The sequence below is a fragment of the Alternaria alternata genome (assembly GCF_001642055.1).
Source record: "Alternaria alternata strain SRC1lrK2f unplaced genomic scaffold CC77scaffold_15, whole genome shotgun sequence".
Classification (NCBI taxonomy): Eukaryota; Fungi; Ascomycota; class Dothideomycetes; order Pleosporales; family Pleosporaceae; genus Alternaria; species Alternaria alternata.
Window position 1 is genome coordinate 710,599 of NW_017306204.1, and position 14,274 is coordinate 724,872.

The following is a 14,274-nucleotide window of genomic DNA, read 5'->3' on the forward strand; positions in this document are numbered from 1 at the left end:
TGGGCCGTTGACAAAACATCACTTTGATTGATATCGGTGCTCAGCCATTCTACTTTAGGACTAGCGCATCTTCGGCTTCTTTCTACCGATCGATCCTTAGTATCAACCGCACAACTCCGATCCCGCGTCACGACACTCATCCCACGTCACAGTTGCTGTCACAGACATATATAACGTCCGTATTAGTCTCCAGTCTACAAAGCCTGGTAGACCGCCGACTCGATCTTACCCCATAGATTCAATACTTGTCCGTCTGCAAAAGGCAATAGCTGCGTGGCGACGATGCCAGCAACCCCCTTCTCTCGATCGCACCACCACCAAAGATTAGGTAGGCCTGCCCAAAATGCAGTGCTTGCAGATCTTCCGGTTGCGCCTGCACCGCTCAACATAAATGTCAACCCCCAACCCTGCGGGCCATTGCCAGGTACGGGATATATCTCCGGTATAGCGTTTGTCAGATCCGGCTTCGCAGCCGGGATGCTTTGACGTGCGAAGTTTGGAAATTGGGTGATCTGATTCTGGAACATGATTTCCACGGTTGACGGGGAGAGAATCTGTGCGCCGGTCGTGGGCGACGTGCCGTCATTTAGGAGCATTGCCAGAATTTCTAATGCATGTCAAACGCTGATCATTGATCACACGAAGGGTGAAAGAGCTGTGCTTACGGGCATATTCTCGGGGCTTTGCAAAGCACCCGGCTCCCCCGCTGTAGAAGAAGCTAGGTGAATGGCTCTCGTCTGGTAACAAAGGGCGTCTCAGCAGGTGGTCCTACCGCGGATAAACAGGTCAGTATATACCCTGTGACTGAATGCCAATCGCAGTGCTTACCCTCCTTGAGAGCTTTCCGTTTCCATCTCGGCTGTTCATATATGCCAAATTTCTCAACATCTCGGCGTGCGGCTTCATGGAAACATTCTTCAGTCCGAGCGGGGCGTAAATCTTTTCCTGGCAGTATTCTTCAAGCGTACGGCCTGTTGCTCTTTCCAATACTTTTCCTGCCCTGAGAACACCGCATCAGCACTTGTCTTATGCAGATTTCGTCCATTTTACATACCAGTCGATGCCGAGCCCATATTCCCAACCCTCGCCGGGTTGATGCACGAGCGGCTGCTTGATGTCGAACTCTAACCCGGAGAATTCGTCCCAACCCGCGGGTCGACTGAAGTCTCTTAGCTTCTCATTGAAGAAGGTGTATCCAAATCCTGCAGTGTGAGACAGCAGCATGCGGAGTGTGATGCCTCGCTTCTTCGGCACGAGAGTTCCATCGGCCTTCAAGACCTGAACCGCTTTCAGTTCTGGACAAAGCGATTCCACCTGCGCCGAGTCATCCAAGCTTAATACACCCCTCTCAACAAGCTGCATCACAGCAACGCCCACTATCATCTTCGTACACGATGCGATCCAAAACACACTATCGAGGGTCATAGGCTCATGGCTGCCTGCTCCACGTCTTCCGGCTGCATGGGAGAAGAGTTCCTTGCCATCCTTACCGACAACCACAACCACCGCACCCGGGATACCAGCTATCTGGTCTGTACATGCATCGTCGGCGGCTTGCGAAAGCTGGGACAGTGTCTGAGCGGATAGTTTGCTCATGCTGAAGTCTATCTTCTTCGAAGGTGAGACAAACGACTATCAAGTACAGGAATGCGCAGCAGTTCTGCTGTTCGATATTTACATTTCCTCGATGGTAAATACACGTCGCAAACACCTACGATCTCGATGTCAACGTTTGAGGCATTCCACTAATCCATCCTCGCCGGCACCGCAATCTCCGCAAAGAAGGGCAAAGTGAGCTGATGTGGAAGAGTCACATTACCTCCCCGCACCTCGCTAAACGCTTTCAAGGTCGATGTTGGTATTTTCTAATGCAAAGTGTCGATGATCCGCGCCCCCGCCCGTGCCAAGCTGTCGGTGTCGACTATTGCGGAAGTGGGTGCGGAAGCGCAGCCAGGTGTGTTCGCCGATACGATACATACGACAAAACGTACAGATCCTAGAAACAATAGTCTCGCAATAAGCCAAGCCTATCAGATTGCAAAATAAAGAATATCGCTTCATTCAGAGGCTGGAAAGTCATCTGAGCTGTGTAACGGGCTTACGGATACCCTTGCGGATGTCGACGGGTCCGCCGGATTAGAACTCCATTCGCTGTTTTAAGATGGGAAGCGGAAACGCAAGCGGAAGAACGGAGCCGGCGGCGACCATGTCTCTGTTTGTAGAGTACAACGTGTACAGGTACACATATTCCAAATGTGGAGAGCAGCTATGAGGATATAAGGTAGGTGTATTTGCGTGGGGAATAGTATACACTTTCAGTTCAAACCACTTTTCAGAAACTTCTTTGACCAACCTCTGATTCCGATATGAAGATCAAGACTGAACTCCACGAGTACGCTCAACGCCGCGGTACTACGGGGCCATACGCCGACAATCTCGATGTCGACGCCCTTGTTGTGGGCGGCGGGTTTGGTGGCATCTACTGCTGGTATGAGCTGAAGAAGGCGGGCTTCCACACTGTCATCTATGAAGCAGGCAATGTAATTCCATGCTACCTTTAACTTCAGGTCTCTACTGACATGCATAGGACCTTGGCGGCACCTGGAGATGGAACTGCTACCCAGGGGCTGGCGTGGACTCTGAGATCCCAGAATATCAGCTCTCTATCCCAGAGACTTACAAGGACTGGGTGTGGCCCAGCAACTATCCCGACTACAAAGACCTGCGTGCATACTTTGACCATTGCGACAAAGTCCTTGGTATCAAGAAGGAGACCGCCTTCAATAGTGTTGTGGTTGACGCCCAGTTCAACACCCGAGAGGGCAAATGGACGATCAAAACCGCTGATGGCCGCGCAGCAAAGGCCAAGTACTTTGTGGTTGCGGCAGGCTTCGCTGCTAAGCGTTACATTCCAGATGAATTTGTGGGAATTGATGACTTCCAAGGTATTGTGCACCACTCTTCTTTCTGGCCCGACATGAACATCGACGTTCGCGGAAAGAAGTGTGCTGTCATCGGTACAGGTGCGTCCGGTGTACAAATCACGCAGGCTTGGGGTCCTGTTGCTGGCGAGCTCAAGGTTTTCCAACGCACACCCAACCTAGCCGTTCCTATGCGGAAGAGAAGTCTCACCGCTAAAGAGCAGAACGACACCAAAGTGTTCTACCCCGAACTCTTCCGTTACCGGGAGAGAAACTTTGGTGGATTCTTGTATGGTCTTTACGAGAAGGGCACATTTGAAGACACCGAAGAAGAGCGAGAGAAGTTTTACCAGAAATTATGGGACGAAGGAGGTTTCCGCTTCTGGCTGGCCAACTACAAGGACTACCTCTTTGACATGAAAGCTAACAGGAAGGGTAAGTCATGTTATCTGTATCAAACATGTTATGTCAGCAACTAACATACACACAGCGTATGACTTTTGGGCTAAGAACGTGCGCACCCGCATTGGCGACCCCAGACTTCGAGACCTCCTCGCTCCACTAGAACCGCCTCACCCCTTCGGCGTCAAGCGTCCCTGTCTCGAACAGACCTACTACGAACAGTTCAACCGTCCGAACGTAGATGTTGTTGACATCAAGAACAACCCAATCGTTGGTTTTACCTCCAAAGGCATCAAACTGCAAGACGGCACAGTCCATGAGTTCGATGTCGTCGTTATCGCTACTGGTTTTGACATCACTACTGGCGGCATGACATCTATGGGTCTCAAGAACATTGACGGCGTGACTTTGCAGTCTCAGTGGAAGAAGGCGGCATACACATACCTCGGTACTACTATCGCTGGATATCCGAATATGTTCCATCTCTATGGTGAGACATGTCCTAGTATGAACTGCTTGTGAGACAAACACTGACTCTGTGCTTCCAAATTCTAGGTCCGCATGGTCCGACACTTCTTTCCAATGGTCCGACGAGCGTCGAAGTACAAGGTCGCTGGATCGTGGATGCTATTAAGCAGATTGAACGACAGGGCTTGAAGTATGTCAATCCGACAGACGATGCAAGTAAGAAGTGGAAGGCGCGCATCAATGAGTTGAGCGACAAGAGTCTTTTCCCAACAACGAAGAGTACATATATGGGCGGGAGTATGCCAGGTAAGGCTTTCGAGCAGGTCAACTACGCTGGAGGGTTGCCGGCGTATGCGGATGAGATCAGAGCCAAGCTGCCAAACTTCGAGGGCTTTGAAAAGGTGAAGAAGTGATTGGGAGGGTTGTAATGCGATGAGTTGACTGCGGAAGATGATTGTTTCTCTTTCTGGATTGCGGCATGTATTTACCTGCCTATGAGTAAATGCCTTGTTTCCGAGACTATTTGTTCCATGAGCGTGCTTTCCTCCAAACAGTGACAGTAGGTAAATGGTCCTGGAATTGGCGTCTGCAGCTTCAGGGATCTGGTTTAGATGGTGGCGTACCCGCATAGATGTGAAACTGTAGAGATATAAATCAATAGGAGAATGTACCGGACATCGCAACAGGTCGAGAGAGCGACCAACAGAGTGATGATTTAGACGCAACCAGCAGCATACTCAGAAAGAGGTCTATGGATGTAATATTTTCTATTTTGTTCTGGCCATGACGACACCTCGTTAAATCTCTCTGCTTATGTTTGATGTGACGAATTAGAAACCTAAGTTTGGCTGGCGCATGCGCCCCTAAAGGACAAGTATCAACGGCCCAAACCGATGATGAAAAGACTAACAAGAAACGAAGGGTATATGCCGCCAAAGCGAGCGGGACAATGAAGATACATGTAAACACCGGGAACTCCAAAAGCAGATAGCTGTAGATCTGGCTTTATGCTGCGCTTATTTTGGTGAAGATGACTTGACGTTGTCGTGATCCATAAAGTGGTGTTGGATGAGATGATGAGTGATATAGGGACGTCCATCGGAGTATGCTGGTGATCGTGTGACGTAATGAGTAACTTGCCGTTGGTAAGAACCAGTCGCAGTCGTCACAGCGCGATATTCGGCGCGGCAACCTCCTTGATGTTCGACTTCTCAACATCGCAGAAGGGGGCTTAAGGTTCGGCTCAGCCGGAGGCTCACACATACTCTGGCCAGTAGTTGTATGGCATAATGCTGGGACCCGTCCACTTCTCGCCATAAGCGTTCGTGCGCTTGCCAGCGATGAACCCGTCGTGAGCGTGTTCGAGGACCGAGATCCATGACGAAGGTTCAGGATGTTTCATCCACTGTAACAAATTGTTAGCGTGACTTCTTTCTACTTTTGTAGAGTACTAGCTTGCGATCTCCAGACACGAGCCGTTGCCAAGCTAGCTGCTGCAGGGACAGACGAGCTAGAAGCGCCAAAGCGGGGTTGAGGTGGCAACCACATATGTGAGAGAGCGACAAAGGGAGAAATTTCGGAGTAAGCTTACCTGATTGTGGATGTGGTAGGTCCAGGCACCCCGGAAGAAGTTCTCCAATGTACGGTTGTTGGGTGGGAATTTGTCTTCGGCCAAAACGTAATCAGTAATCACACCGGCCTTGCGAAGCTCAGCCTCTTCGTCAAGCGTGGCTTGAAACGAATCGGGATGTTCTTTGTCGCCGTGATTGGGCGTAGGTAAAGCAGCAGAAGCGGGCACATTTTCCTCCCCGCGTTTGGCTAATGCATCGCCAGCCGTCCTAAGCTCTTTGCGTTGCGCGTCCTTGAGGTCGATGCGATCTAGTTGGGGTCCATCGTAGCTCTCCCATTCATCCTTGACGCCGCCAATCTTGCCCTTGAAGACTGCGCTGTAATCGCGGATGCATGGTACTGTGCATCGTCCCTCACGGTCCCAGTTGAACTCGGTCCAGATAGGGTCGAAGGCAGCAGTCTCAAACATCTTGAACTCTTGATCGCGTCCGTCCTTCCAAGCCATACGACCAAGCACGCGTGGATGGAAGTTGACACCCATTCTGATGCCGCCGTAGAGCAAGTATGACGAGAGGGAGGAGTTCGCAGACAGTGACATGATGGCTGTGTTGTAGTCGCCAGGGTGGGGGTGTGCAGCCCATCGCTCTGCCCAAGAGTGCTCCTTTGGTAGTAGAAGCGGTCGCATGTCTCGGAGCATGAGAACATCCATGTCAAAGTAGGCGCCTCCATAGATATGCAACACGATGAAACGAACGGCATCGGAAACTGCGACTGGAAGGAAGGTCATCTGCTTTTGAGTGAGAACGAGCCACTGTTGACCAGTCTTGTCTTCGATGATGTTTTCGGCCACATCCTTCTCTCCCTTGGCGTTTACCGCTCCAGGTTTGCTGTAGTAGTCGAAACCGTTCTTGTCCTCCTTGTCAGTAGCCAATGGAATGCGGCTGGGGAACTTCCAACCCTTGACAACAATGTCACCTCTGTCGACCAGGGGAATGAATCGGGCGAATAGGGCGTCCTTGTTGAGCATGTTTTCAACCGCGTTGGGGTTGTGATCGGTGTCGAGCCATAACCAAAGACGAGAGCAGGCCAGATTCTGGGTGTAGAGGTAGCTCTTGATGAATGCCTCGACTCTCCACGTAGCAGGTCCGGTCCAGTAGGTGTGAAACGGGATGATTGGACCTGGGCAAGTGCCGATGTTGGACCCGTTGGCAGCAATCGCGTCTTTTATAGGTGTATAGTTCTCGAGAGTCTTGCCGTGTCCGTCGGCGTCGATGAAGTCGGCCTTGCGGGGGTCTGAAGCACTGGCTCGGTCGGCGGGCTCTGGGAGGCTGTAGTAGCGGTCCTCGCCCTCAGCGAAGAACTTCAGACAGTCAAACGGCCTCCTCATCTTCTCAATCCCAGCATAAGTACCCCGGCACTCTTCAATCAGCATATCAATGTCGGCCTCGGTATCGACATGGGGGCGGGGACCCAAGTAATCGTCCTTGTTCTTTACAGCGGTGATAGGACGGTTGAAGACATTGGCGTGAGGGTTGATAGTAACGGTCTTGGTGGTGCCCGCAAACTTGACTTTGACTCCTGCCTTGGTCGTCTCGATCAATTCGGTAGGCCCAGCTTTGTCCAAGAAGGCAGGGATGCCAATCTTGCCCTTTGCGGCTACGGAAGGGTCGTTTATGAAGGTGATGACACCGTAGATGGCTGCGTAGAGCAATGCTGCCAGCACCAGATTCTTGCACAGTGTGAGAATTGCGCGGAGCTTGGATACTTCCGCCATATCGATAAGCTAACGGGCAACGACCCGAAGCAGAATTCCCAGGTATTACTCGGCAACCGCCAGTTTCTCGTATGCGTATCCGCCTTGTAGAGGTTTGAGGTGTGTCGTGGATGCGTTGTATGAAAAAGCACGTGTCAGACTGGCGGTCGGGGCTCGTCGCGACAAGCGTTTCGGGGGGTTGCTATGTTGGAACCACGAGTTTGTTGTCGCACAACCCAATCTTCGAAAAAGGCTATATTAAGAGGAATTACCGGGCGAGGTGTGCAGGCGCATGCATTAGGTGGTACCGAGTGTGGTGCTGCGCGGCTGTGTGAGGCTGTGAAGCGGATCGTAGGCGCAGATAGGCGGGATAGGATAGGTTGAGGGAGAGCCTGTCGGGATTGGAGCACCACAAGGAGAATCGCACACAGCGCAGCACAGCGGTCAAGGACAGACAAGAATGAAAGACAAGTCGGCACCAGGGAGCGGAGGCGGCGTAGAAATGGAATCAGGCTTGCGGGTTGTGGACTGCACCAGACCAGCTCCAGTTCGGGGTTGAAAGCAGCTAAACTAATTTCCCTGCAGGCCGCGCCACATACTGACCCGCGCACCACTTCCCCCCTGAGCACTACCGGACATTCGTTGATGGTTGACAGCTCTACTAACGTCTTTTGTTCTTTTCGCATTCGCTGGCACGTACTCGTATTTCGCGCACGCAAATTTCGAATTGCATGAGGTCGGAGCTCGTCGTCGATGCGCTTGGGTTGCGGCCGTCACCCCTTCCCCTAGGGCGGCTACTAACTACCGCCTACCGACTACCGCATCCGATTAGGGAAGCGACACACCCCAAGCGAACTGAGGTCTCTTCTCCCTCTTGCCTGCCTTGCCCGCCTTGCGCCTTGTGACTACACTGTGCCCACCATCGCTTGCATGCTCCACGTTAATGCTGCGATACTCCTGTCTAAAGGCTTCCACTGCCCTATCGTCACCCCAACTGTCGCGTCTTGCCTTTCGCACTGGTTCATGCGCTCTTCTCACACGCCCTTACTCGGCCGTCACCGCTCCACCACCATGTGAACGGGTCGAGATCCCTTCTCGGTCAAACGGCTCCTTTACAGTTGAGTAAGTATGCCTCTCGTCTATTTCTTCACATGACGTTGTTGGTCGCTCCTTCTTGCGCTCTCGTCGTTGCATTCGCCCGGGTAAACAGCCCGCGATGCTGCGCGATGACCTCACGGTGCTCGACTCCTCCATAATCCAACACCATGCCCCACCCTAAGCGAGTATCTTGAGATCGTGACTTCTGGGCGTCATCTTGGCTTGTCGTGTACATACTAACAGAGCTCCTACAGCGTGTTCCGTGCGCCAAAATCTTCGGCTCCGATCCTACTCTACCTCCCTCCAGGGCCAGTGGTAGAGAAAAGCCTGGAAGATGAGGAGCGCGTGATAACAACGCTACAAGACTCAAGTGCTGCGACTGTTGTCCGCATCAATTACCGCGCATCATCCTTGAACCAGTATCCTACACCTTGTCATGATGTATTGCTCGGTTATGACTGGGTCTGCGAGCATTTGCTTATCGATGAATTCTCGCGACCCTATCTAGCCCGTCTTGGTGTATGCGGAGAACTCGTAGGCGGCTCCTTGGCAACGATGCTGGCCCTGACAGAGTGCCGCCTTGGAGAGAGTCGGATTGGTGCCGCAGCTGTCAATAACCCAATCGTAGATTGGGTATTCCCAGACGAGCTTGCAGTCATCCAACCCGAAGATCTCCCAGAGCCTCAGTATGGCGATGAAACACAACTTCCTGCCGACGAAGACCTGGCTGGTTCGTTAGCGATTCGTGAAGCTGTAGAAAACCTGCAAACTGAACGCAAGCGACCCAAGAAACGTTCCCCAAAAACACCACCTCCGACGTCTTGGCAGGCTAACAGAGACAACACAATCATACCTGCTAGGACTCTGTCGGAGCAGCGTGACGTCCTCTTCAAGAAGCCACAAGACTATTTCGATCGATTCGCTTCACCCATCCACTTCTTTCGTTCTCCCCATGCCCAACTAACCTTTCCACCACAAGACGACATCTTCGCGTCGCTGCAACCCGATATACAGCCCCTCGACCCCGAGATTCAGATGGCCCTCAACCACTATGCTACTTTTGAAGAAGCAGTCAAAGCCCCGCCAGCAATACCCACGTTGAGCAGATGTCGTGCTTACGCGCGAAACTACCCCCCAGGTGGTACCATGCCACTAAGCTTACCAGTGTGGAACATTACTACTGGCCTGCAGAGTCCGCTATCCGATACCACACACGAGCTGGCGAGGATGCTACAACGCAGCATTGCGCGTCAAATTCTGAAATCGCATTCTGGCCGGTCGAGATGGCTTGATGCGGCAGAGAAGAGGCAATACGAAGATATCGCCAAGGGGCGAGTAGAAGTAGATTCGCACGAAGGCGTAGGTCTTTGGACTCAACCAGACGCGGATGTAGAACAGAACCCACAATTACAAGAGATAGGAATTTGGATGAAACAACGCTTGGAGCCAGGCTTCGTCTAAACAATGAAAGATTGTTGAATCTTGTCAAACTCCACGCCAGGTTGCCTCGCAATCTTCAATGCTTGAAAAACTGGATTTGCATGCTCATTGTCATCCTGAATGTAGGGACAATACGCAACTACAGCGTTTCCCGAACAAACGAACAAAGCGATACAACATGCCGGATCTGGGCAAAAGAACCTATGTTTCAATGACGAACAGGTCAGACTGTTAGCATACAAAGCCTACACAACCGACATGAACACCTCGATACAACATTAACGCTTACTGGAAGGCTTAACTAGCTGGACGATGCATATGTGCTGTTCTACGTGGTAGGTATCTTATGTCTAACACAGCAACGATGGCCACAACTTCAACAATCACAGCATTCGTCACAAGAGCAACAACATCCGTGATGATCGGACGAAATCGCACACTCGGCCAGCGACCCGCCGTGACCCCCTATAGCTTCACTAAACCCAGCACATTCCCACTTCTCATCCTCTCCATCTCTATTCTTATAGTTGACCATTTTACCCACCGCCGTCGCCTGAAGATCTCAGCGACACAACAGGAAGAGCGAGAACTAGCAGAAGCATGGCAAGAGCCCTGGTTAACAAAAGACTGGTCTACATTGTATGGGCTCATCGCCCTAGCTCATGAGCGTGAGATCGCACCCCAGCATACACCTTTCCGCACCGAGTATATTTCCACAATACAGGCAAGGTATAAGAGACCGCAGCGGTGGGCACTTAAGCTATTACTAGAGCGAGGCGTGATCCCGCTCCGCATCGACGATGGTGGAGTCGCAACCACCTGCACGCAAACCTGGGGCTTAACTTCTACGTTCCCTTACATAACCATCCCGCTATACCAGCAAACAAAAAGCAGAGCATATTTTGAGTTCCTCATTCCACATCCCGAACGAGCGGAAGTGACGCGACTAATCAACATCCTCGGACAAAACAGAATGGGCTATGGCATCTCAACACAGACCTACAATTCTGTCACTCAAACATCCCAGACTTCAACCGCCAGCAATGAGCGGAATCGACCTAAATCTGGACCAAACTTTCCTCTTTCTAGTGGAGCACAGTCCATGTGTGAGGCTTTACTTCCTCTTTTGCCGGATGGTCATATATCACGAGCACGAGGTACACATGTCGATAGACTGGATAGTTATCTCAAACCCGGGCCGGACACAGAAGGCAAGCAAGATGACTGGATGCAACCAGACGTACGCATGGCAAGGGCGCCGTTGTTGTGTCACAGCAGCTGGGCTATCGTGAGGCTTGAAGCACCGCATTGGGGGTATGTCGAACTGGACAATTTTGTGTTGGGGGCTGTAGAGGAGAGTAGAATAGAAGATAGATGGGTGAGGGCTGTTTGTGAAGGTCGCGCTATGAAAGAGTTGGAGAGATTTGGGCTAAATATCTGAGTGAACGATACTGACATCAAGAGAGGCTTATCGATTTACATAAGTGTGCAAGTAGAAAGTATGGAGAACATGTATAGTTACAGATATATTCGTCTGCACGTCATTATCGGTTGTTGAAGACGGCGCAAAGTTGGTGTTACGCCGGTGATATTTGAGATTATGTTAAGACGTAAATGCCTACAAACGATGACGAAGCTCAAAGAACGATCCTGTCACCAGTCTTTTTGGAGACGGTCAATCGCGCCGTTCCATTACGAAGCGCGTAACCCAGAACTTGCTGGTCATTTTCCCAAAGCAAACCTTTAGCTCGGGAAAGAGCCCAGTCTACCTCTCTACAAATCAATCAAAGGCTCATCGGCAACCTTCTGCTGTTGAGCGGGCAACTGATTCTGCGGTGCAGATGGGAAACTCTCAGGTCCATACCCACCTGTCGCGTAAGGTGCTGCCTGCCACGCCGAAGACTGTGGAGCCTGCTGAGGCGCTTGTTGCTGCTGTTGCCAGTACTGTTGTGGCGGCAGCGCTGACTGCTGTGGAGCCTGCTGTTGCTGTTGCTGCTGTGGGGGTGCTTGTTGCGGCGCCTGCTGAGAAGCTTGTGGCTGGTCTTGTCTGGGGTATGGTGGGTTCTGCCACGCAGTCGTAGGTTGTGCGGGTGGTGAAATGGGCGTTTGCTGCGGTGGAGCACGAGCATATGCTTGCGGAGAAGGAGGTTGCTGTTGCTGCGAAGGTTGAGAGCCGTAGCTTTGAGTACGTTGCATGGGGGGTTGAGAGGGTTGCGCAGCAGCGCTGTCACCATAGTAGAAGCTTGCGCTTTCCGCGTCGGAAGGTGGTGCTTGTGGTGGATATGCAGAAGACTGTTGTGGGGGATATTGCTGATTCGAAACTTGGCGCTGTAGTTGTGGCGAGGCTGGATTTGGATACGAAGTATTCGGTGGCGGTTGTGCAAGGTTAGGGTATGGTTGCGATGGTTGTTGATATTGATCCTGAGGCGGAGCATACGACTGTGGACGCTTGTCGAAACTGGGGTATGGAGCTTGGTAGCCGCCACCGTATTGCGATTGGGGTTGTCCGTAAGCACTTGAAGGGGCCGCGTTTCCTGAGTAGTAGTTCTCTCCAGACCCATCTGGCGCTCCTGACTGCTGTATGCTGGGGTATAGGTTGGACGCCGGCCGTTGTGTGGAAGCAGGCAGACCATACATGGCGTTGGCCTGGTTGTATGTGCTCGACAGTCTTTCCTCGAGCATGCGATCGTAGTACCTGACAACTGTAGATAGCTTGGCGTGTAGGTCAAGTAGTGTGTCTGTTCTTGTTAGCGATGTTCAGGCTACCAGGAGGACTTACGTACCATGCTTGCTCATAGTCTCGCCATAGGTGCGCGCAAGTTTCGGTCTCAGTTTCCCAATGCTCTCGTACAGCTCCTGTATTTGTGGCTCCCTGAGAATAGTGCCAGGGGCCTGGTGTTGTAACCGGTCCACCAGTGTAGAGAACAGATTGATATTCTCCGCTTCGACCGGAGTGAGCTCATAGTCGTTTTTGGGCGCAACAAAAGGTGCTGATCCGCTTGCGTTGGAAGCCTGTTCCCGGAAGGTCGTGGAGTATTTCTTCTTCTGTTCCTCCATGTCCGCTAAAGAAGCTGCAATAGCGGCAGCCAAGTCGGCATCTTCCTCCTCTTCAGGCTGCTTTTTTGTTGTTCCATTGGTCGGCTTGGACTGCTGCAATTGCGCCTGGGACACAAAGCCAGAAGAACTGTTGCCCTTGGCTTCGTCCAAACTCATCTCCAGCGCTCGCTTCAAGTCTGCATCGAAGCTGTCCTCGACGCGCGCATTGCGCGGCTCCATTGAACCCTGATACAGTGTCCGTTGTGGTCTGGGCGTATCGAAGACCCTTGAAAGCGGTGTTCCTCTCGATCTCTCGGTAAGCTTCGCATGACATCCATCGTCGACACGCACAGGGTCCATGATGCCGAGATGGGGTAACGGGATGCTTTTGCTCGAACACGCGCCACAGAAGACGTTTCCGCAATTGCGACAGTGGTGCTTTCGGTTGGTGAAGGTGAAGGGCGTGCGGCATCGCATGCAAACGTCGGAGTCGGTCCACTCTGGGGGCTGTACAAGTGTCAGTCGCTGAAGGTGCCTGAGATGTCTGGAGGGCATTTACCGCACTACTATCTAGCATGCTGCTGGAGATGTTCTCCTTGGGAGGAAAGTGGTAGCCTTCCCGTTGCAGACTGTGGTAGACCTCGTTGATGTAGCTCAGGTTGTGGCGCCCTTCAGCAGCAGTCGCCCATGATTGTATAAGCTCGAGCATCTTTTTCTTGACATCATTATTGGGCGCGACGGTTGGAGGTGCCTTCAACAGGGACGTCAGGTTGTCGAGGAACTCCCGTGAGGCTATCTCTTGGATGAAGTGGGCGCCGCCGTTCTTAACGCACGTGTCGGTAAGCTATAGCGGATCAGCAGAAATCCAAGATGTTTTCAAAGATGCAGTCGTACATTCAGAGTGGCGAGTTGAACGTTGGGGTTCTTGTTCCCTATCCTCTTCTTCAATGCGCGCATGGCATCTCTAGGCTGCACTGTCTTGGACCGAATAACGTCGGATATCTCGAGATTGAGGGGCATATCCTCTCTGGTACATATCAGCATGTATATAGAAGCCTTGTATATCTTGAGGAAGCTCGTACAAGCTCGAAGATGTGGCGCGCTCGATCTGCTCGTCGAGCGCGCTCGTGGTCGAGGACCCGAACCAGCCCGCCATGGTGTTGAGGCACGCCCAGTTGAGGGATGGTTTGCAGATTATCAAAGGTGTAGAAGTGTATCCGGATGCTGACTTGGGTCTTGGAATAGCGCAGCGATTCGGGTGAGATATAGCGCGCAGTGATAGTAGTAGTGAAGGTTAGGTAGCAAGCTGTCCGAGGTCAGGGTCTTGGCGATGACGCCGGACGGCGGCCATGAGCCGCATCGACCGACACATGCTCCAACCCTGCCTACAGCGGGAGAGCCATACACGCCCGACACTTTCACTCCAGGCACCCAACTCCTCCCGGAAATTGCTATTGTAGCCGCTATAGAATCACTGCCCGACTACACAACGCTGTGCCCAATCACCTGACACCCGATTCGCCCCGCATCCCCGATCAACACTGCCTCTCTACGCACACGTATTCAATTACGGCCACGACCATATCC

The 14,274-nt window shown here is 52.1% G+C and overlaps 7 protein-coding genes across 7 annotated transcripts; 3 read left to right on the plus strand and 4 right to left on the minus strand.

Moving 5' to 3' along the window:
* Positions 1-19: 19 nt before the first annotated feature.
* CC77DRAFT_993239 (beta-lactamase/transpeptidase-like protein) lies at positions 20-2,021 on the minus strand. Its single transcript, XM_018536404.1, has 4 exons — positions 1,055-2,021; positions 829-1,000; positions 666-768; positions 20-607 (listed from the first exon to the last, which is right to left on the minus strand). Exons 1-4 carry the CDS (start codon positions 1,594-1,596, stop codon positions 195-197), a joined length of 1,230 nt encoding a protein of 409 aa, XP_018384127.1. The 5' UTR covers positions 1,597-2,021; the 3' UTR covers positions 20-194.
* CC77DRAFT_207352 (hypothetical protein) lies at positions 1,716-2,164 on the minus strand. The gene has a single exon (XM_018530637.1). The coding sequence runs from the start codon at positions 2,059-2,061 to the stop codon at positions 1,834-1,836; it is 228 nt and encodes a 75-aa protein (XP_018384128.1). The 5' UTR covers positions 2,062-2,164; the 3' UTR covers positions 1,716-1,833.
* Positions 2,165-2,366: 202 nt separating this feature from the next.
* On the plus strand, positions 2,367-4,204 carry CC77DRAFT_1032756 (cyclohexanone monooxygenase; the record flags this gene model as incomplete). The annotated part of the gene is made up of 4 exons (XM_018526764.1): positions 2,367-2,540; positions 2,588-3,356; positions 3,412-3,813; positions 3,879-4,204. 4 exons carry the CDS (start codon positions 2,367-2,369, stop codon positions 4,202-4,204), a joined length of 1,671 nt encoding a protein of 556 aa, XP_018384129.1.
* An 842-nt stretch (positions 4,205-5,046) lies between these two features.
* CC77DRAFT_1010617 (hypothetical protein) lies at positions 5,047-7,134 on the minus strand (the record flags this gene model as incomplete). Its single annotated transcript, XM_018523659.1, has 2 exons — positions 5,047-5,196; positions 5,383-7,134. The coding sequence occupies 2 exons, from the start codon at positions 7,132-7,134 to the stop codon at positions 5,047-5,049; spliced, it is 1,902 nt and encodes a 633-aa protein (XP_018384130.1).
* Positions 7,135-8,463: 1,329 nt separating this feature from the next.
* On the plus strand, positions 8,464-9,834 carry CC77DRAFT_1073715 (hypothetical protein; the record flags this gene model as incomplete). The annotated part of the gene is made up of 1 exon (XM_018529195.1): positions 8,464-9,834. A coding segment is annotated over one exon (1,209 nt), but the record flags the coding sequence as incomplete, so codon positions are not given.
* A 499-nt stretch (positions 9,835-10,333) lies between these two features.
* On the plus strand, positions 10,334-11,083 carry CC77DRAFT_906715 (hypothetical protein; the record flags this gene model as incomplete). Its single annotated transcript, XM_018533621.1, has 1 exon — positions 10,334-11,083. A coding segment is annotated over one exon (750 nt), but the record flags the coding sequence as incomplete, so codon positions are not given.
* A 30-nt stretch (positions 11,084-11,113) lies between these two features.
* On the minus strand, positions 11,114-14,110 carry CC77DRAFT_1022241 (ubiquitin binding protein). The gene is made up of 5 exons (XM_018525420.1): positions 13,770-14,110; positions 13,582-13,714; positions 13,247-13,531; positions 12,435-13,194; positions 11,114-12,389 (listed from the first exon to the last, which is right to left on the minus strand). The coding sequence occupies exons 1-5, from the start codon at positions 13,841-13,843 to the stop codon at positions 11,425-11,427; spliced, it is 2,217 nt and encodes a 738-aa protein (XP_018384133.1). The 5' UTR covers positions 13,844-14,110; the 3' UTR covers positions 11,114-11,424.
* Positions 14,111-14,274: the final 164 nt, after the last annotated feature.